The sequence below is a fragment of the Danio rerio genome, chromosome 19 (genome assembly GCF_049306965.1).
Source record: "Danio rerio strain Tuebingen ecotype United States chromosome 19, GRCz12tu, whole genome shotgun sequence".
Lineage (NCBI taxonomy): Eukaryota > Metazoa > Chordata > Actinopteri > Cypriniformes > Danionidae > Danio > Danio rerio.
In genome coordinates this window covers 17,738,311-17,760,399 of record NC_133194.1, presented here as the reverse complement: position 1 = coordinate 17,760,399, position 22,089 = coordinate 17,738,311, and the positions used below count along the sequence as shown (strand labels likewise).

The following is a 22,089-nucleotide window of genomic DNA, read 5'->3' as shown; positions in this document are numbered from 1 at the left end:
CTGCAACATTCATTAAACACATCTGTATGTAATTAAGTGCTCTTTCAGATCCTGCTAAGTTGGTTTAGTTGTGTTTGATCAGGGCTGGAGCTAAAGTCTACAAGAAGGTAGATTGCCAGGAACAGGGTTGTCAAAGGCTTTAATTTATTAAGGCTGATTTATACTTTAACCTGACGCCGCATCATGGACCTCCACCGATTGCACGTGCACCTCAAAAAATGAACAAGGCTTTTATACTTGATGCATTCACCGTAGTGATATTCTTTAAAAAGACGGGGTGGTCAAAAGAAACTCACCGTAAAGTCAGATTAACAGAGAAATAGGACATTTTCTAAACTGCGTCACATCATTAAAGAGCCATTATTAGGGGTTTTTGAGAATACCCTTCCATGTAGTTTGTAACACAGCTCTAAGTGAAGTGAAGTATCCAGCTAAGGCTTAAATCTGTTAGTGTGCAGTGTATAAAACTGTTGATTCATCTATAAAAGAGTCGACTCATAGTGCTTCAAACGAGTCGCCTTGATACCGAGTCATTAGGTGTTTCGCCATGACGTACGAACGAAACCAAGTTATTCACGTGCACGCGCAAACCCGGGAGATTTCAAACCTGCGGCCCCGCCCTCTGACATAGAAACCCAGACACACACACACACACACACACACACATACAAACATGCCGGTCGATTGAAGTCACACTGCAGATGGATATTATTGAGTCTCTACCCAAAGATGAAACCTCAGCATTATAGCCAAGCAGTTGGAAACTACTGGAAACTTCTGAAAACTACATGCTACAAAGAATACTTCATCGGCGTTTGTTAAAGGAAGGATCAGTAAAGAGTAACTTACTGATGGATGTCAGGATGGGTTTCTTCCTCCATTTCTCAAGTGTAAGTACGTGCGATTAAAGTTGCCTCGTTTACTCTAGCTTGCAAATGTATTTAGTAGTGATTTGTCACTTGTAACCGCATGTACTGTATCAGGTAACTCGCTTTATTCTCATATCGGGTGCAAAGCCACGTTTAAAACGCGACATGTGCTGCTTTGTTTACGGAGCTCCGTGGAGGAGGAGTAGTGTGTGTGTGTCTGTGTGTGCGTGTGTGTGTGCGTGTGCGCGCGCTGTCGTCCGGAGGTGTGTGTGTTTGTGTGTGCGTGTGCGCACGCGTTGTCGTCCGGAGCAGGGTTAAGTGTGTGTGTGTGTGTGTGTGTGTGTGTATGTGTGTGTGTGTGTGCGTGTATGTGTGTGTGCAATATGTGTGTGTGTCTGTGAAAAGAGCAGAGTGAGACAAGCTACAAGATCTCCTCAACTGTTTTTGGAGTTTTTGCTTAATAAAATAGTTAGTCGCCTGTATTTTCAAGTCCATAGTCTGTATTTACATTGACCCACTGGCAGCTGAAACCCACGCCTACACTATCGAACGTGTATGAACTGCGATTACTTTTATATTCCTGATTAGCTGTTGGGCATTTCACTCTTTCACTGAAGGCAGTCGACCAATCGCAACAGACTGTCATCAGTCCAATCAGCGCAGATTAGCTTCGCACTAAGGAGGGGTTTGGGAACAAATGAATCACTGGACGATTCATACAGGAGTCGCTGGGATAATTAGGTAAATATAAATGCAGATTATAAGACCATGAAAGTGTTTTTTGACCTTGCATGCATATTAGACTGTTGTTGGAGACCCTTGCAACCAAGATATGACCCTATTTCATGTATAAAATGGGCTCGTTAATATTTAAGATTCTTTCATTTTCTTTTCAGTTTAGTCCCTTTATTAATCTGGGGTCGCCACAGTGGAATGAACGGGCAACTTATTCAGCATATATTTTATGCAGCAGATGCCCTTCCAGCTGCAACCCATCTCTGGGAAACATCTATACATGCTCATTCACACTCATTCACTATGCACAAATTTAGCTCACCCAATTTACCTGTACTACATGTCTTTGGACTTGTGGAGGAAACTGGAGCACCCAGAGGAAACCCACGCGAACACAAGGAGAACATGCAAACTCCACACAGATATGCCAACTGACCCAGCCAAGGCTCGAACCAGCAACCTACTGTGTCGCCACCTCGTTCAAAATTTTTAAACTAATTATTTTTATAATTTATTTTAATGATTATAAAGATTTTTAAAACCAATCCATATCGTTTAAATTAAAGTTTGATGCATCACTTGCTTTTGTTCATATCTCAAACAGTTTTACCTATTAAGGTTAAATATCAATGGCAACAGAACATGGGTTGCTCTACAAATATATATTTTTATTATGGCAAGAGTAAAAGACCAAAAACTAATTTAACTTTAAAAATGTAATTTAAAACTTACAAAAAAAATTCACTCCACAATTCACACATTACTGTCTGGCTAGTTTGTGTCCTTTCCTTAAATGCCAAGGTGAAAATGGCCCAACATTCTTGACAATTATCACAAATGAAGCCTAGAAAAAAATAGGGCATCAATATAGTGTAAACTGATTTAAATATTATTTTTCTGTTATCAAAGAAATAATTTTATTACTTCATTTTAGTTTTGTAACTATTAAATTGTTTTAAATTAAAAATTGTAATATATATACAACAGTGTAAAACCTATGCATGGTGGAAAAAACATATTCTTTAATTGTTTATTAAAACCACTTTAACCATGACCTCTCTTTTTGGTCCCTCAAGTTTTTTTTTTTTTTTACTTTTTAACAAAAATTTTTCTCCTTTCCCACTCCTGTTGCAATTTATAGCTAAGAATTATTGTTCATCTGGTTATCGCTATGACCATGCATGGACAGATCATAAAGATGTCTGTACAGGCCTGCCTGTTTCAGACAAAATCTCTTCAAAGTGATTCACATTCAACTCAAATGAAATGGGGCGTCAGTTGCTCATGTCTCAAAAAAGTTCATGTACTCAGCCAGCCAAAATCATGCCGTGTGCTCCCAAAGCGAACCTCCACAAACTCAACTATAAATCAGGCTTTAGAGGGTGCTGTCTGCATTTTATTTTGAGATACGTGAGTGAAATACATTTCGTTGAATGTTTCAGAAACATGTCCCTCTCTACACAAGATGAGAAGAAGGGGCATGCTGTGGAGAACACCTAGACCGGCAAACCACTGGCTAAACTCTTCTCTAAACCCAACCAACAATGTTTTCATAAACAAACATAAAAAAAAACATTGTGACCATGCAGTTTTACCTTTTTTTTTTATATATAGTTTTTATTGCCTTATGGTATTTTGCTATTTTACTGCACTCAAAACTGAGTACACTGCATACTGTAACAAGAGCAATACCATACCGAGTGAGCAACTGAGCAAACTAACAAGCAGAAAACTTGTTAGTAAGGACAGATAGGTGAGGCAAATGTATTACATGTATTACAGCTACAATGTATTACAGCTAATAAACATCATTAAGTTGTTTTGTGGTATTTTGTTTGTTGCTGTGCAAAGTACTTTCACAAAAATAATTCTTCACTCATTGATAATATATTCCTGTAAATCTGATTAGTGTAAAAAGGAGCACAATTTGTTGGCATCATAGCGTCTAAAGAAATTTATTTGACCTAGAAATTGTAGCCAATTTAAGGTTTAGGTGCGTTAGTGCTGTTTCACAAAAAACATAGGCTGAAGCATTGAAAGAAAGGAAGCATTTGAACCACTTATCTTAGCAACATATTTGCCATGACATCTACAAAATGCTGTATTTTTAAACTAAAATTTGCAGATGTACCCAATATTTGCTTATGCATTACATTATACATCCATTATTTTCATAAAAAAATGTATATGCTGTCTATAACGTACAATCTTCTCAGAGTATAAACTTATTATTTACTTATTATTTATTTATTATTTATATATGTTATTTACACTTACGTCCTAAAAGGGTGTCATGTCGTCCCTTGGTCTTGTCCTTCTTGTCATTTATGTCCCAGCCATCAAAAAAACTCTGCAGACACATAAACAGATATGCAAATTATTGTGGTGTGCTGAATATCAAAACAATCACTTTTCAAACATAAGGTAAAACTTTAATACAATAAAGATATATTGACTTTACTTGACAAAAGAGACAGTAAAGGTATATCTTCACAAAATGTCATAAAATGTGTCCATTTAAATCTAATTATGTTCTTCTTAACTTTCTATCAATCAAGGACTCCTGTAACCATGTATGCAAACATCTTTTCAATTCAAAGATTACAATATAATTAATATAAAAATACATGTCACTTGAATAGAAAAGTTGAATAACTAACTAACTAGCTAACTAACTAACTAACTAACTAACTAACTAACTAACTAACTAACTAACTAACTAACTAACAGAGTACTGACTCAAATTCTCACCAAAACAATATTTTTGGACAAATGAGTCATTGTAATATGCAAAAGTCTGTGTTTTTGGACATTGTTAGCACTATTAACTATTTATTAGCTAATTAACTATTGATTCAGTTAAACGGGGGTTGTGTACATTTGCAAATATTTGTGGTTGTTTATGTTATTATGATAAAATGAAGTGCATTATAACTGCATACCATACTAGCATCCAATATCTAAGGGAAAATCTCCATGCAAATCACAGAATTAAATACTGTTTATGTTTTGTGGCATTGCCTCATTTGCATAATTCATTAAGTGAAGCAGAGTAACCAACATAGACGGCACATGCTAATAAATAAAGCTATCAGTGTGCAAATTTTTTTGATGTAATGTCACTGATCTCATGCAGCACACTTAATGACATGAGCAGATGCAACTTTGCATCTTTGTCATTTCCGCAGAAACTGCTTAGTTATTTGTTTAGAATTTGATGATAACACATTTATTGTTGTTTTTGTGTAATGAAAGCAATGCAATTGCTCACTTTCAAACTCAAGAAAAGTGTGTGGCTGATAGTTTTCAGTACAGTCTGTGTGCATGAATGGAGAAAGCTTTGAGCTCTGCCAACGTCCTCCAGCTGTCTAAGTGCTTTCTAATGCCGCATAGTTTTTGAGCTAATGTGTGACAGCTGTTTAACACACATCCCCCCAAAAGCAGGTGAAGCGTAGCACCTGGCAATTACATCTAAATGACTGTAATTTAAAAAAGACCCCCCAAAATAAGTGCAAGTCACGTTTTCCCACTCGTCCATTAAGTCCCCTTTGCTCTCGCATTTTTATCAAGTCAGATAAAATTTATTGAGCAGATGCATTATTGGAATTTTGTTTCTTGTTTACAGTTCTCTTTATTTCACTCTGTCAGTGTGTGGAAGTTTGCTTTGTTGTAATAACAAAATACATTTTAAACTGATGCCAAAGAAACAGCAAATGCAGTTTTTAATATTGTGTAATTAATTTCATAAATAAATAAATGGTACCACAGTTGTAAGAAATTCACTGTAAAAAGCTCCCATAAACTCTGTGGACCTTTAACTGGTCCAGAATTAATTAAACAATGTTTCCTTTAAATTGTAAAGGTCTGTAGTGGGGCAATACATATACACTATCAGAAAAAAGGTGCATGTGATACAAATAATGTTCCTTAAGGAACTGTTTTGTGCCTTTGTAAAAGTTGTACCTTACATGGTACAGAAAAGACCTCTTATGATACTGTTTTGTACCTTTTATGGTACAAAATGAAGGTAAACATTTGTTCACATAAAAAAAAGGTACATATGTGTTGGAAGACTCCTTCTTTATTACAATTTCTATGGAAACAAATATTACTGGAAAGACAAAGTGATTTTTAAAAAATAATTTCCATATTAAAACATAAATCATCGATTAAAAGCATATGCTTAAAGAAACTCATAAACATTAATTATTAAGTTCTGTAATACAAAACAACTGATAAAAAAAGCTACAGGTATTTTAAACTAAACATTTAAGGCAATTTTTAATTAGAATGCTTTCCACTACGCACATAAGCTGGCAAAAGTCTTGCATATGCAAAGTGTTTAGGCAGACATTTTATATTGTGAAGCTAATCAAACATTGTGCATATCTTGTTACAATACTTTTGCATAATTATATTTCTATTTTAAAATTATAAGTAAAATTTTGAGAAACAAAAAAGGTTTTATATTGTACAAGGGAGAAAGTATTTCTGTAACATTTTTGTGAAAAGTGTTGTGAAACGTTTAGCAAAAAATAGATCTTTTGAATTATGTTAAGGTATATTTTATTTATTGTAAATTGAAAATGTGAATTTACACAAAATTAAACTTTTTTTTTAAACATTGTTTAAAAATGTATTTGATGTTTTATATTTAGTAAAAATAAATTGACACATTTTGGATATAACAAAATGCCTTTAAATAGTTCTTGAAAGAACACATTTGACACTGTTATTGTACAAAGTCTCTTGTCAGTGTAGTGGTATCTTAATGGGTCAGATTTGTACAATAGGTACAATATTGTATCTGCAGGTTTTAAAAACCAAAGGTACATTTTGGTTTCCCATGGTACAAATCATGTCCTTAAAAGTGCAAAGTGCAATGCTACAAATTTGTGTCTGTCTTAAGGTACAATTCTGTTCCATAAAAAGGTACTGTATATACTGTATGGTACAATTTGAAAGTTCAGTAAGAAATGCATTTACACCATTTATTTAAACTGGTTTGCTTGCAGTACCCAAGTTAAACTCTTTCTAACAAAAACAAAAAGTGAATATTATTGAGGTGGTTGAGACGCAGACAGAAAACATAAACAGCGAAATTATCACTTCATTACTTATGTGATGTCAATTTTATTTTATTTTTAATTACACATAACAATAATGATAATAATTAACATAATAAGACGAAGAAGAAGAAGAATAGGAAATGGAAAGATTAAAAAGCATCTCCAATTTACTTTGCAATTACTATATGAAAGCAATTTTATTAATGCACTTTTTAATATACATTATAAAATATTAAATGTGATGTAAATCCAAATATCATCCAAAGATTGGTTGTAAGCAGCCATATAGCAACAACAAGATAATATTCATTTGATCAGACACTTTAATAAAATAAATAAATTAATTAATAATAATAATAAATTCCATCCATCCCTGTTGTGAATTTTACTTTACATACTGTTGTGTCTGTCAATCTCATTTTGGTTTGCTTGCCAGACAGAAGAAACATTCAGTAATCTAAATGGTCTGTGTCACTGTTCTGCACACTGTTCTGAAAGCTCAGCCAGTGCAGTGAGTGGTATATCATGACACAAGATAAAGCTGTTTCTTTGAGTAATAACTACCATAACCAGAGTATGACTGATGTGATTGCACTTTCACTGGTGCATCTGTAGAACTGCATGAGACTGGTTTGAGGAATATCTGAAAAAGTACACATACTGATATGCTTTCTGACAGATGTTTGATCACATTTGAAAGAGTTTGACATGGGAAGAAGAATTTAATGAATTAGACCACATTGACTGCATAATTTCTAAACACATCACATGGCATGCTTTCTGATATCAATGATCACTTTAAAGGACATTCTTAGTCCAGCAGATGTTGGTTAATTTTTGGTTCCATTTGCTTTTAATCTGCAACATTTTAAAGTTAATTTAAATGCTAGTCTCGTATACTGTGACCACCTGCAGTCACAAAATTAGGAACTTTGTCCCATCCTGCTAGGTGTTAGCTGTGTTAGCACAATGAATTCTCTATTATTATTCAATCATTCATTCATTTTCTTTTCAGCTTAGTCCCATTACTAATCAAGGAGCACCACAGCAACATGGACCGCCAACTTATCCAGCACGTTTTACACAGCGGATGCCCTTCCAGCTGCAAACAATCACTAGGAAACATCCACGCACACTCATTCACACACATAGACTTCGGACAATTTAGCTTACCTAATTCACCTGTACCACATTTTTGTGGACTTGTGGGTGAAACCGAAGCAACCGGAGGAAACCCATCCAAAAACGGGGAGAACATTCAAACTCCACACAGAAACACCAACTAACCCAGCAGGGGCTCAAACCAGTGACCTTCTTGCTGTGAGGTGATTGTGCCACCCACTGTGCCATAGTGCTGCACCCTTTTACTACTATTATTATTATTATTATTATTTATTATTATTATTATTATTATTATTATCATTATTATCATTATTTATTATTATTATTATTATTATTATTATTTTTGTTTGTTTGTTTGTTTTAAATGTGTTGTTAACATATGTACATAAGTGTGTGTACTTACATTACCCTAAATGTTTAAAAAAGTAAAAAAAATCTAAAACTTTTATCTAAAATTTATTATAGAAGCTGAAGAATTATAAGCAATGAACTTTGGCAAAATAAAAGCTCTGCTTATATTGTACCACGTCACATCTGTCTTGCTCCAATAGTCTCATTTCGCTTTGACAGCGTTGAGCCTTGCTCTGCTTAATGTCACCTGAAAATACATTTAGAATAATTTAGCGCATCCATGTACATGATTTAACACTCAGTCACGGTACCATCAAACTACCTTTGCTTGTTGTAAATATGCACCCTCTAGTAGTGCAAATGACATACTGTGCCATTAATGGCTTTTAAATAATGATTTTTGCAGTGACATGTGACATGTTCTATCATGCAAAACAATGCTATAGGCTGGGATAAATGTATTAACTGTATGTTTATTGTTTTAACAATAAACTGTTTTAACTATGATGGACAAACATTTATCAAATCATTACCTGCATGTGCATCAAAACTGTGATGTGATTGTATGATGTGATTTTTGACAGATCAGTAAAAATAAATAAATAAAAAATGTAATTGCAATTGCAATTGTTTTGCACATATTATAAGTCTAATTTGCTTTTTTAAAGTAAAACATCAATATTGATAATAAAATAACTTATAGTAGAGGTCAGAGAGTTATCTCTGCATGCTAGTAATATATTGTTCAACTATCTGGCTGTTTCAGTGTTCAAAAAGGTGTAATTTTCTTACACATTTATTCAAAGTCAAATTTTAGCATTTACCAGATGCATTTTCAAACTGTATAAATTATGCAAATTACACATGTATACACATAAACTTTATACTACATTATAATATACGCTATTTTTCAGAGTATTCTGTAGTTTAGTATAACATAGTAACCTAAAGAAATATTTAATGGCATGCATTCTCAAAGCACAACATTTAATTGCAGTCATTTACTATCAATTATTACCTATTTATCAAAAAATTAATTTAAAGCAAACACAATTACATTTCATTGTCAAGTACCCAAAATCTAACGCATTTTCAAACCTTGAAAAAAATAGATTTTAATTCAAGCATTTTTAATGATTCCAGAACTCGTAAATCCAAATCCTATGCCAAAGAATGGCACAGTGCATATCATCCGTGAAGTTTGTAGGGTGTCTCAATTGAAAAGAGCTGTGTTGAACCCTTTTTTCAGAATCTGGATGAGCAGCATAGCCACATATATACACACTATTAAACATTCTGTGGCTGTCACTTTTTTTTTCTTTTTTCTCTCCCCAGGTTCATGTAGTTCAACCTTGCTTTCAAATACCATCTCTCTCTTTCTCTCAATTTATCTGTCCTGTTGTCATTGAAGATCACCCCAGGCTCAGCTGCTGCACAGCGTGGCATTCTCATCAAAGTCTGCCATTCTTTCATTCTTCCTGAACCAAATTACATAATCAATATTTCTGTCTTCACCTCAAAACATTTCTCTTGCTCCCTCTTGTCTTTTCAACTCCACAGCATTAAGGAGAGTGGAAGACTGAATTCATAAGATTATTGTAATTTTGGAATAAGAGAATAAACAAGAAAAAAAAAGTCTCATACAGTTCTACAACCAAATCAGGTTTTAAATTGATGCATACATTTTTTATATTTGTCTTTATAAACTCACAATAGGATCACTTACACATTTGACATCACTGTTTAATTTTGTTACAATGATGCTTTCAGTGCTTCCTGAATTAGCAAGTGAACCTGCAAACCATATGTGGCTTGATTCTAAAAGGTAATTTGACATTGATACTATCACATACTGGCTTGATGTGATAATCCAAAAACAGAGGATTGATGCAGAAAAATGATAAACATTAGGAGCAATCAGAGACAAATAATGAATAGAAAATAATGGCTAAAAATCAACTAGGAGGCACAGACATCAAGAAAAAAATAAAAATAAAATTGAGTTCAGATACAAAAGCCTCTAGGTGAATTTTCTTTTAATCTTTGTACTTTTCTTAGGATCCTTTCTGTAGGTTCAGTAATTTTACTTTAAATGCATTGAAAATAACCTATTCATCACTACTAAAGGGAAATTACTGAACATGCAAATAGAGGAACCTGTAAAAATTAATAAAAAAATCTAATCAAATTAAAAAATCTGATGGCATTTAGTATCTTGTATATCTGAACTTTTAAAGCCCACTGTGTAAAATAAATCTTATAAACAGCTTGGTTTCAGTTTATATTAAAAGCAATTGATTGAACTTTTTAAATTATTTTTTAGTCAATTAGTTCATACAATTCTGTACATCATCTAAATTGATAAGTCCTATAATACTTCCATTGGAAAAAAAAAAAGTTTTTGCTGGCAGAATGTACTGACAAACATTGATGTCATTAAATTTAATAAGTCATAATGACTTATACCATAATGACATTTCTTTTAATAGTGTTTAATTAAGTTTCAAATTACACATTTTTAAAAATAGCATTGTAATTTAGTCAATTTAGCTGCGTGCTTTAGTATGATCAAACTATGTAAATAAGTACTTCCTTAAGCACGTCAAAATTCTGCTACAACAACAGATAAGACATTCTAAGAAATGAACGTGTTGACATAAAATTATTGATATTAATGAAAGCAGACAAAACATTTAAAGTCACAATTATTAGCTAATTTAATTAACCTAATTATAGTTTATTAGCTTTTAAATGGCACTTTAAGCTGTATAGAAGTGTCTTGAAAAATATGCAGTCTAATATTATTTACTGTCATCATGACAAAGATAAAATAAATCAGTTATTAGAAAGTAGTTATTAAAACTTTTATGTTTAGAAATGTTTTGAAAAAAATCTTCTCTCCATTAAACAGAAATTGGGGAATAAAAAAATAAACAGGGGGCTAATGATTAAGGGGAGCTAATAATTCTGACTTCAACTGTATTCACTAGAAATGCAATCATAAATACAGTAGACTGAATGCATCATTTCATATTTCGAGATACAGCAGTTAGACATAAATTCACAATGGCTGACATAGTGCAGACCTTGGTAATGCTCTGAATTCTTGTGGCTGATGATGAAAAATGAAAAAAAAAAATGAAAAAAAGCTGAGATTATAGATGGCAGTGTTGAAAATATATTTGTGCAAACTAGTGTAAGATGTAGCTCACAGGTGCACATATTAGAGGAGTGTGGGCGACAGCATGAGCTGTGAGCTGGCTACGGATGCAGCATATTTTGTTGACAACTCTTCACAGACTTAAAATATCAAAAAAGTTACCGTAAGTTAAATTAAAAAAAGTTACTGAAAATTTGTAATGTCTGTTCAGCTTTAGATGGTTTGAATGTGACCGTCAGACCAGTCTAAGCAATTGCCTTCTAAGAAATTGTGGTCCTAGAGTTTCATAGCCACCGCCTTTTTTTTTCCAAGCATAGATTTAAGAGTTGAAATTAATTTGCCTTGGGCTCAGATTAATGACTCCGAAAGAATATCTGTATTCTATTGAGAAAGTGTGGTGAGCGCAGAGAAGAACTGAAGGTTTTATTAATACATTAGCAGAATAATTTTGAATAAGAAATGTCTTTTTGTGAAGGGCAGATATGAAAGAACTTTGAAAGGTTTGGCAGGTCTTTGTTCACATGGGGCGAGTCACGTTCTAGAACAATCCATGATACTAACACTTCTTAGTATCAAGATCTGAGCTTCCTATTGAGTATTCAAGAAGATACTGTACACTGTCACACAAACATCAGTCTGAAATATTTTAAAAAAAATGTTTTTCAAGGTTTTCTTTTGCTTACTGAGGTTGCATTACTTCAATCAAACAGAAATTAATATTTAGGTTACACTGCCAAACTTTACTACATTTTTAATGCACTCTTTTCTTATTTGACTACTTTTTAAAATGTAATTTCTGTTATGAAAAGCTGAATTTTCATCAGCCATTACTCTTCAGGGTCATGTAAACTTTCAAAAAAACCTTTTAATATGCTAATGTGCTGGTACAAGTATTCAAGAACCTTCAAGTATTATTGTTTCATAATCTCACCAACTCCATACTTTAAATGGTGCCTTACCAATGAAGCAAAAAATATACAATGGCCAAGAAATTTAATTAAGACTACATTTTAAGGAAGGAAAAGCAACATAGCCCCTTTCAAAGAGGTTTTTATCATTTCAAAACATAAAACATTAAATATACCATACATAATGTAAACAAATGTGCAATTATTTGAGGGAGAAACTTTAAAAGCCAGATATACATTGTCATAATGCATTGGCAGCATTCAGGTAAACATTTTAAAATATGTTTAAAGTATTATGCCAAAAAAGAACATTTTGTTGTTTGTCATTCTGAGATTGTCTATGGAACACAAATTAACTTAATTGCAATGTTATTTTTGGTGTAACTGAATATCACACTGTTAAATGTCCTCTGCTGCACAACTCAATTCAACTCTCTTTAGTGGTCAGTCAATCCAACTGCAGAATAATTTCCTCAAACTTCCTCAAATTGAGTCAAACAGCCACACTTGTTGACTTGTTGCTGGCATATCATGTCACTGGTTTTATTCCGAAAGAACACAAGAGATATAAAAAATATGAATATATATTATTCAGATTATATATAATATCTAAATGCGGATTATTTTCATTGTATTCATTGGTTCACCTTTTCTTAAATAACTAAACTACAATTATGTTTATGCTTGTTTTCAAAACATTACATTAAATGGTTGTTCGTGGATTCCACTCGATTGTACATTTCTGTAACTTTCTTCAAAATTATATATAAAAAGATTCTATTTTTGTACATGCCCTAAGATAAAATACAAATATAAAAAAAAGGAAGTTGCTGATGGGCATTCCTACCTTGAGGTTTCTTTTAGTAGTGTTTATATATGAGATTCGCTGACAGCGAATGAGCTGAAATTTGAAAATTGTCTTGTCACTTGACACACCCACAATCTGTCACCAATTGGAGCTATTGCTTGTGCAGCTATAGATTCCTGGAAGTTATAGCGCTCAAATGAATGGTCGCTTGTCACTTTGCTGCTGCATGTTGCAGTCAGTGTGACTGGGGCTTTAGACAGCCAAGATGGTCTTAAATCATTGTCAAAACATTCCATGTAACATCAGTGCTTCAACAGTCTGTGCTTTAAAAATCTGTAAAGACTTTTCTGTCTTCAGCCCTGCATGTTTATTATGGGCAAAATGACACTGGTGTGTTCCACTACTCTAATGTCAATATGTCATACTTTATGTAGCAAATGTACACCCTAATTAGCTTATGAGAACAAGGAGACATTGGCAAACAAAGACTTTATACAGTTTTTTTTTTTTTTTGCTTGTATGATCACAGCTGAACCACTAAAGTCACATGAAATGGTTTGACAGTGTTTTTGGTTTCTTATGTAGGCTTTAAACGTCTTGTAACTTTTGCTGTCTATAGAGGATGAGATAGCTCTGGGATTCCATCTAAAATATCTTAATTTGTGTTCTGAAGATAAACAAAGTTCGGTTTGTGTTCCATATCAGGAGATTAGAATGACAAGGTACCAGGGGCGGAATGGCCACCTGGCAGACCGGGCAGTTTCCCATTTTGGGCTCTGTGTAAGCGTGCAACGTTGATGGGTTTTTGTCAAAATAGTTGAAAGTCACGCCTGTTTCTCACTCAGGCACGCGGAAAAGCAGAAGCGATGAGCAGGCTTTGCCTTTTGCGTCTGCAGCGGAGCACAGATCAATATATTCCTGTCTATTCTATCTAGTTACCTATTTGTCTATTTAAATATCCGTTTTTTTTTTTACTTTTCATCTGCACCAAGGCCCGCGGCAACTCCCATGCTGTTTTCTTAACCTGCAAGTCTTTATTTTACAAAATACAAATAATATATGCTTCTCAAGCTCTATGAGGAGTGTCATTCATGTATTTTAAAATGCACTCGGTCAGAAGACAATCGAATGAGATCTCATGAAATTTTGTTTTTGATTGTCAGCATGATGTGTATGACAATATACATGACAATATGGTTCTAATGATATTTATACATGACCAAACTAGTGTGCAACTAAAGCAAAACTAATCAATTTTTTTTTACTTTTAGTTTTGTAGTTCTGCCCAAACAAATATTTGTTGCATTTGTTTAATTATGTTCATTTGATGGACTTTGTACAATCTTTAATCTATGTTTGATGTTTAATTTAAAATTTTTTAAGGGTCTCTGATACATTGCTTTTATTATTTATCTTTATCTTATTAATCAACATTACCTGTGTGCAACAGCAGGAAGTTTTTGTTAATTTCATTATTTAATATAGGTTCCCTCAAAACACACAGGCACACACAAGATGGACTTCCAGTATGGATTATAATTTTATTATAATAATAAATTACATCTAAGTTTTTAATTTGTCATTATTTCCTATAAATGGATGTTATGCTTTTATAGAATAGGAGTTGGTAAACATATTCAAGGGTGTGCACAAGTGGGGAGGATTTTGATTAATGTAGTGGGCCGCTCTGGCTCAAAATGCCAGGGCCGATTTTTTTGTCCCAGTCCAGCCCTGGAAGGTACAGTAATTAATAACAGAACTTTAATATTTTGGTAAACTCATCTAAATTATGTGTCTAAATACTTGAAGCCGATGTAGCATATTTATGTTAGCTAACAATGCTGTGCTGTTGAATAAAATACACTTTTGTGTGAGTAATAAAACCAATTTCTTTTCAAATGTGTCCTTAGCTACTTTGTGCCCTTCAAAGGCTTTACATCCTCTGTACTTCACTTTCTTTTAAATCTCGCCAAAAAGACACATACTTGCTGAATCGCTTGTCAAAACCCCTGTAACCTCAACAGACTCTCACCTCATACTCCTGTTTGAAGCCGTACCCCTCGCCTGTCTTCATCTGGTTGATGTGCTGGAGCAGATCTGCCACTCTCACAGCCGGGTGGAGCTGCCCTGTGTGGTACGGGGAACTTTTTCTCCTGCAGTGCCTTCTGGGAGAACCACCCAGCAGGCTGCTGGACTCATTGACAGTGCTGCGCTGCTCGTCTGAGGAGAGTAAGAAAAGAAAGTGAGAGAAAGATAAACACAAACAGACTGTCGTGTAGAAGCTACAATGCACTCAAAGATAACTTGCAAATTGCAATGAGAGTTGCTTTACTGAAGGTGTGAATTGTAGCGGCCGAGAGAGTTGCTTTCCAGAGAATCACAGTCAATGTGCAAGTGCAAATTGAAGTAAAACTGCAGGGGTTGAGATGTTAGATGGGTATTGTAAGAAGGCAGCAAGTGGTACTGGTCCAATTTAATGAAGATGACTTGCATAGTTCCTTTTTCAAATCATCTGTCTTCCATGTAGTGCTCTTGCCATGCAAATTACTGCTGTATCTGTGCAATATTACAGAAACACCTGAAAATGGTGATCGAGGATATACTGGAGATCCCTGAATTAGAACTAGCAATGACAGAGTGTGGTGCAAGACAAGTTTGGAAGTGTTTAGTGCAGGAACTGGTGTGGAAGTGGGAGACAGAAATGACTTGGAGGGGCAAGGTAGGAAATTCTCAATATTTTCCATTGTTCGTGTATGTGCCATTGTGCACAACAGCGAAGGAAAAGCATATTTATTTTCCTTGCTGTGACAAATGCAAAAAGGTGAGATCTGAAAAGTTGTGTTCAGGTACTCGCCTGAAAAAAAATGCCTATGGGGAGACAAAATCTTACAAGAGAAAGACTGAGAGTGCTGGAAGCAAAAAACAACTTTTTTTTTAAATGGTATATCCTATTTTATTTATTTTTTATTTTTTATTTTAATCTTTTTTATTTCTAAAATAGACAGATCCAACAGTTGAACTAAACAACAACTATATATATATATATATATATATATATATATATATATATATATATATATATATATATATATATATATATATATATATATATATATATATATATATATATATATATATATATAAATGATTAAAACAATTTATGTGATTAATTGCAATTTTTTGCAAATATTCTGACACACCAACGTGAAGCAGACGCTTTACAAAAGAGGGGAAACATGTCAAACTTAATGAAACATTAGAGGGCTCATGGACAGAGCGTTAAGGCAGAGAAATGGGTCTTTGACAGCTTGCGAATTCATCTGGCACTTTCATTCACATCGACACCAGTACTCAACTTTGATGATTAAGATAATACTGATTAAGAGTCTACCATGTTAACAGCTAATTTTGATTACCTTAAATGATCACGCGATTCCCAAAATGCAGAGGTTTTTCTTTTATGTTCGCTACGCGGTATCAAATTACATTAAAACATCCTGAATAAAAATATGCTTAAGATGAGATCTAAAATCACAGAAATTCCACACATATGAATGGACAAATCATGTATGAATTGGTCAAGCACTGTATTTATGCATATAATAAATATATATATATACTGTACAAGTTAATAGTTAAAAATTTTAAAGATAAACAAATATGTCATGTGTACATAACACATATTTCAAAATGTATTAAACAGGGTTTATATATAAATAAGAATAAATAATAGCCTATATGTATGCGGTCCAAGCAACATTTCCAGGTTTTAATGATAGGTTACTATTTGGTAATACTTTACATTTAAGTACAGCAGTTTTCTTTTTACTTTTAGAACGGTAGCCTACCATTTTTAATTAACTTTTAAAAACAGTGTTAATGTTCAAACTATTTATAAAGTTTCCAATATATATATATATATATATATATATATATATATATATATATATATATATATATATATATATATATATATATATATATATATATATATATATATATATATATATAGTTATTAATCTGTCTTGTCAGTATGGTGGTATTTAGAGACAGAGAGACAAAAAAAGTTTGAGAACCACTGCTCTGACAGAGTTATTAATATTTATATACTTTCGATTGAAGAAAACCAAACTTTTTTTTCTGTATTCAGAATGTTTTCTGTCTTTCACTCATGAAGTATGCATATTGTTTATGATTCCATAATACACCTAAAGACAATTACACAGCTCTCAAGAATAATTGACGTTCTAAAGAATAATTAGTGTCAAATGCATCATCCATCTGTTTGTTATTACAATGATCACAGAATAGGATCACTGAACAGGAAATAACTGATAATATAGGTTTACATAGGTAAATAAAGTCTATGGCAATACACATTTGATAGAACCCAATAAAATATTAAAACTCAAATCAACATTTTGCGTAAATATTTTAATATTTAATCCAGCTATCATATCCCCACCACCTCTTTTTTCATGCTAACACAGCTGCTGCCATCTTGTGTTCCTCTAATCTGAGGGAAGTATTATTTTACTGTTGTTACTGTTTTTATCCTCTTGTCAGGATGATTGTTTTTAATTCTGTGTATGACTATTAAGATAAGAAACTTTTTTTCCTTAAATCAGTATTTCTCGTTGTGCATAATTATTTATTTGTTGAAAATCCATGTTATATGTGACTGTACCATATCCCTCTTATTTGTAACAGCTTTTTTAATGAGGTTTTGTGTTTATCAAACTAAAATAAATGTGTTACTATTTAGTGTTTAGTTTACTTCTGTTTGTTGTGTAAAAATTGGGGTAATGTACGTCCAGCTAATTGCTAATGTCTGTGATATGGCAAAAGTGATACAAGACAACGTTTGCCTTGAGTTAGAATCCTGATCACCCTTTTCAGGGTTTATTCTGTAGGGAAAAGAAATAAATAAATAAAACTGGATTTACTTTTATCATACATTAATAACAAATTAACTTCATCTTCCAGTACTAATGAAAGGCTTGAAACACTCTTGCTTCTTAGCCTAAGATCAATAGTCCCAGTCATTGATTCGATGCTGAAAGGGCTGACTAGGAAGTTAGGTTAGGAAGTTTTTTTTTTTTTTTTCTCAGAATATTGAGGTTGTGGAATATCATACTAAATCGTCACAGTTTGTATAATAGAAAATTCTTGGGTTTCCTAAGTAAACATTCCATTAATTTGAAAATAGTGAACAGTGAATTGTTAACTGAACCTTTAAAATTATTTTAATTCAGGATTGAAGTCATTTTTAAAATTGATTTGCTTAGTGTTTAACCACAGAGTTTATAGACTCATTCTTATTTTTGTAAAACAGCCATGGTATCTCAATATTACTTCCTGCATGTAATTTATTACATAATAATTCTATATTATCTCCAAATTATTATCAAAAATAATTCATAAATTAATTATGTATTTTATACGCCAAGTATATTAAGTGACACTTGTTTTGCTATTATTAACTTATTTTCCATATTTACAGATTTTTTATTTTTATTTTTTGAATCCACCCAGTATAACTAGACACCTGTGATCGATTAAGTAGTATTAAGTTTTCTCTCGTTTACCTGTTTCGTTGTGTGAGCGAGAACTGTCAACACTTTCACAGTGTCAAGTACTTTGCAGACCCGCAGATGAGCACATTTTTGGGATATAAAATATTTGTCCAGCCCGGGTTCTAAATCTCGTAAATTGTCCTGGATTCACTTTTGCTTTTACTTTCTAAATGTATGCGTTTTTGCATCACCTTTTAACTAAAACCTACTTTTGCTTGGCTTCGCAGCTCACTGCATGCACAGCGGCAAGAGAAACATTAAATAATATATATATATATATATATATATATATATATATATATATATATATATATATATATATATATATATATATATATATATATATATATATATATATATATTTAATTTATTAATAATTTATTTATTTAAATGACTCTGAAAAATGTACTCAGTGGTGGATTTAGGAATGGGCAATATGGGCAATTTAAGAATGGGCAATATGTGCAATCATATTATGGGTGACCTCCCTCTCCTGAATTTACTATATACTCAGAGAGGATGAAATGACTAGTCTAAACTGACTGGAAAGTATATGTACACCATGATGGTTAATCAACGCATTTGCTTTAATCTACAGATTTTAATCTTTTATGATTTTATGAATCTAATTATAATTGTTTTTGAAAATATTGTCTTTTTTATTCCTTTTTCTGTCAATTATTTCTAAATTGCTGATTATTTTATTAAATTGATGATGTTAATAAAGATGAAGTCAGAATTATTAGCCCTCCTTTGATTTTTTTTTCTTTTTTAAATGTTTCCAAAGTGATGTTTAACAGAGCAAGGAAATTAACACAGTATGTCTGATAATATTTTTCTTTCTTTTGAAGAAAGTCTTATTTGTTTTATTTCGGCTTGAATAAAAGCAGTTTTTTATAAAAAAAAAAAAGAAAAAAAATTGGTAACACTTTACAATAAGGTTCATTAGTTAATGCATTTACTAACATGAACTAATCATGAACAACACTTGTACAGCATTTATTAATCATAATTGAACATTTACTAATGCATTATTAACATCCAAATCCATGCTTGTTAACATTAGTTAATGCACCATGAGTTAACATGAACTAACAATGAACTACTGCATTTTCATTAACTAACGTTAACTAACATGAACAAATACAGTAGTAAATGTATTGTTCATTGTTTGTTCATGTTAGTAAATGCATTAATTAACATTAACTAATGAACCTTATTGTAAAGTGTTACCAAAAAATTTAAGGTCAAAATTATTAGCCCCTTTAAGCTTTATATGTTTTTAATAGTCTACAGAACAAACCATCATCATACAGTAACTTGCCTAAGTACCCTAACCTGCCTGGTAAGCTGTATTGGAGTGTATTGAAAATAGCAAAATATTATTTACTGTTAACATGGTGAAGATAAAATAAATCAGTTATTAGAGATGAGTTATTAAAACTATTATGTTTACAAATGTGTTGAAAAAATCTTCTTTCGCTAAACAGAAAATGGGGAAAAAATAAACAGTGAGGCAAATAATTCAGGGGGGCTAATAATTTTGAATTCAACTGTATATTCCACGGACAATTTTACATACATAACTAAAATGCTTTGGCATTCAAGTTTGCTTTGAACTTTGGGAGAGAAGCAGATTTTACCTGTCAGTTGGTAATTGAGAAAATTAAGAAATTGTGGATGTCTTTTTTTTACTTTAACCCATTAAAAAGAGACAGTGTATAACAATGTATAATAAATAAAACTATTGTTAAAAAATATGTTTTGTTTGTTGCATATAGTTAACTATTTATGTGATTTTTGCAAATGGTGTCTTTCTATCCAGCTACCACTGCAAGTATATTTCAAACCTGTGGGAAGCACTGTATTATTATAACTTTTTTTTTTTTTTAATATATACGTGTGTGTGGGTATGTACGCGCGCGCGCGCATGTGTGTGTGTGTGTGTACGCCCGTGTTTGTGTATGTGTCATACTATGAGTCAATAACTCCATTTGTGACATTATGCACTGAATTTGAATCAAATTGTTCATGGTAAGAGCTTTTGCAATCTATACAGCGCATATTTCACACCATTGTTATGGCTTATGTGCTCCTTTTCAATGCATTTTTGAAAGAAACTGGATGGTTTGTAATAAAACTGGCTTGATACTTTCCCAGATTACGACTAGTTTTCTTTGCAGTGACAGATGGAAAGTGCAATTGACAATTTCAAATAAAAAAGAATAAAATAGAGTTCAAACTAACACTACACAGCAAAGTACATTGCGTAAGCACAGACATCTGGAGACAGGCAGAGAGCCAGCGCTCCCATTTCACTGGCACACAACAACACTCATCTGTTCCAGGGGACAGATAAGGACACTGATTCAGGACTCTTAGATGAGTGGGAGGATCTTTAATATGTGGAGATAGATTGTAGCGATCCCTATGCAAATGATGACTAATGGGGATAAACAAAGTCAAGTGTGTACTATGACTGTAAAACATTTCAGCAACATCATTCACTTGTTTACATGGTGTTTGTGTGTGGATACTGCTTAGTCACTGACTGGTACAATATGTCAATATGTCTCAGTATGTAAAAATATTCAAGTGCAAATAGGGCTATAATTGTATCAAATCTTCTAGTATCTCGCTTTTTTTTCGTAGAACTAGCAGCTAAGAACCGCACGTTTGTTTGCTTGTTAGTTTTGTTTATTTATTTATTGTTGCAGATTATGGAAATTTGTGTACACCACTGAATGAATGAATGAATGAATGAATGAATGAATGAATGAATTAATTAATTAATTAATTAATTAATTAATTAATTTATGTAAATGGATTTTTTTTTAAACCTTTGAGGTAATATCACACAATTCTGTTTTGCTTTTCTCCAAATTATTTAAAACAAAGTATTTTGTTAGAAATTTGCACATAATTTTGAATTACCAAAATATTAGAATCAGAGTTACCAAAAAATAAATAAATACAAAAGTCAGAACTAGTGTATATACTGTATGAACCCATCATTCCAACACAGGCTTAACGTGAATACATACCCTTGTCCACACTTCTGGTGAGGACAAATAATGTAGCCAGAGGTATGTCTGACTGCATTTTGTCTTTAAAATGAATGCTATGGGGCAGTATGATGCTGCTGACAGCTTTTGTTCTTTTTTATCGGTACCGCTGACCGCTTGCCTCCATATGGGCAGCTTTTCTGGTCTTACCAGTTTGCCCAGTAGTCTGTTGCGTATGACATGGGGTATGATATGGGGAGTGGAGTCGACTGCAACAACGGGGTTGGAGTTCAAAGAATGATTCCACAAACCAGGTAAAACAAAAGCAAAAATAAAATAAATACATAAACAACAGGCTGAAAACGTGATGAAATCACACTGCATGTTTTCTTATTCTAGATTGCTTTTGAAAACGTTATTATTTGGTTTTCGGGAATGGGATGGTTGAGTCAGTAGTTGAATCAGTAGATCAGTCAGTCAGTTGAC

General features: G+C 32.7%; 1 protein-coding gene across 8 annotated transcripts in view; it reads right to left on the bottom strand.

Moving 5' to 3' along the window:
• The window catches only part of ptprua (protein tyrosine phosphatase receptor type Ua), a 434,849-nt gene that overhangs the window by 56,434 nt on the left and 356,326 nt on the right, over positions 1-22,089 (bottom strand). For all 8 annotated transcript variants that reach the window (XM_005159552.6, XM_009294143.5, XM_009294142.5 and 5 more), the window contains exons 17-18: positions 15,055-15,242; positions 3,882-3,954 (exon numbers count right to left, since the gene is read on the bottom strand). In XM_005159552.6, coding sequence (XP_005159609.1) covers positions 3,882-3,954; positions 15,055-15,242 — 261 coding nt within the window. The remainder of the gene's footprint in view (positions 1-3,881; positions 3,955-15,054; positions 15,243-22,089) is intronic.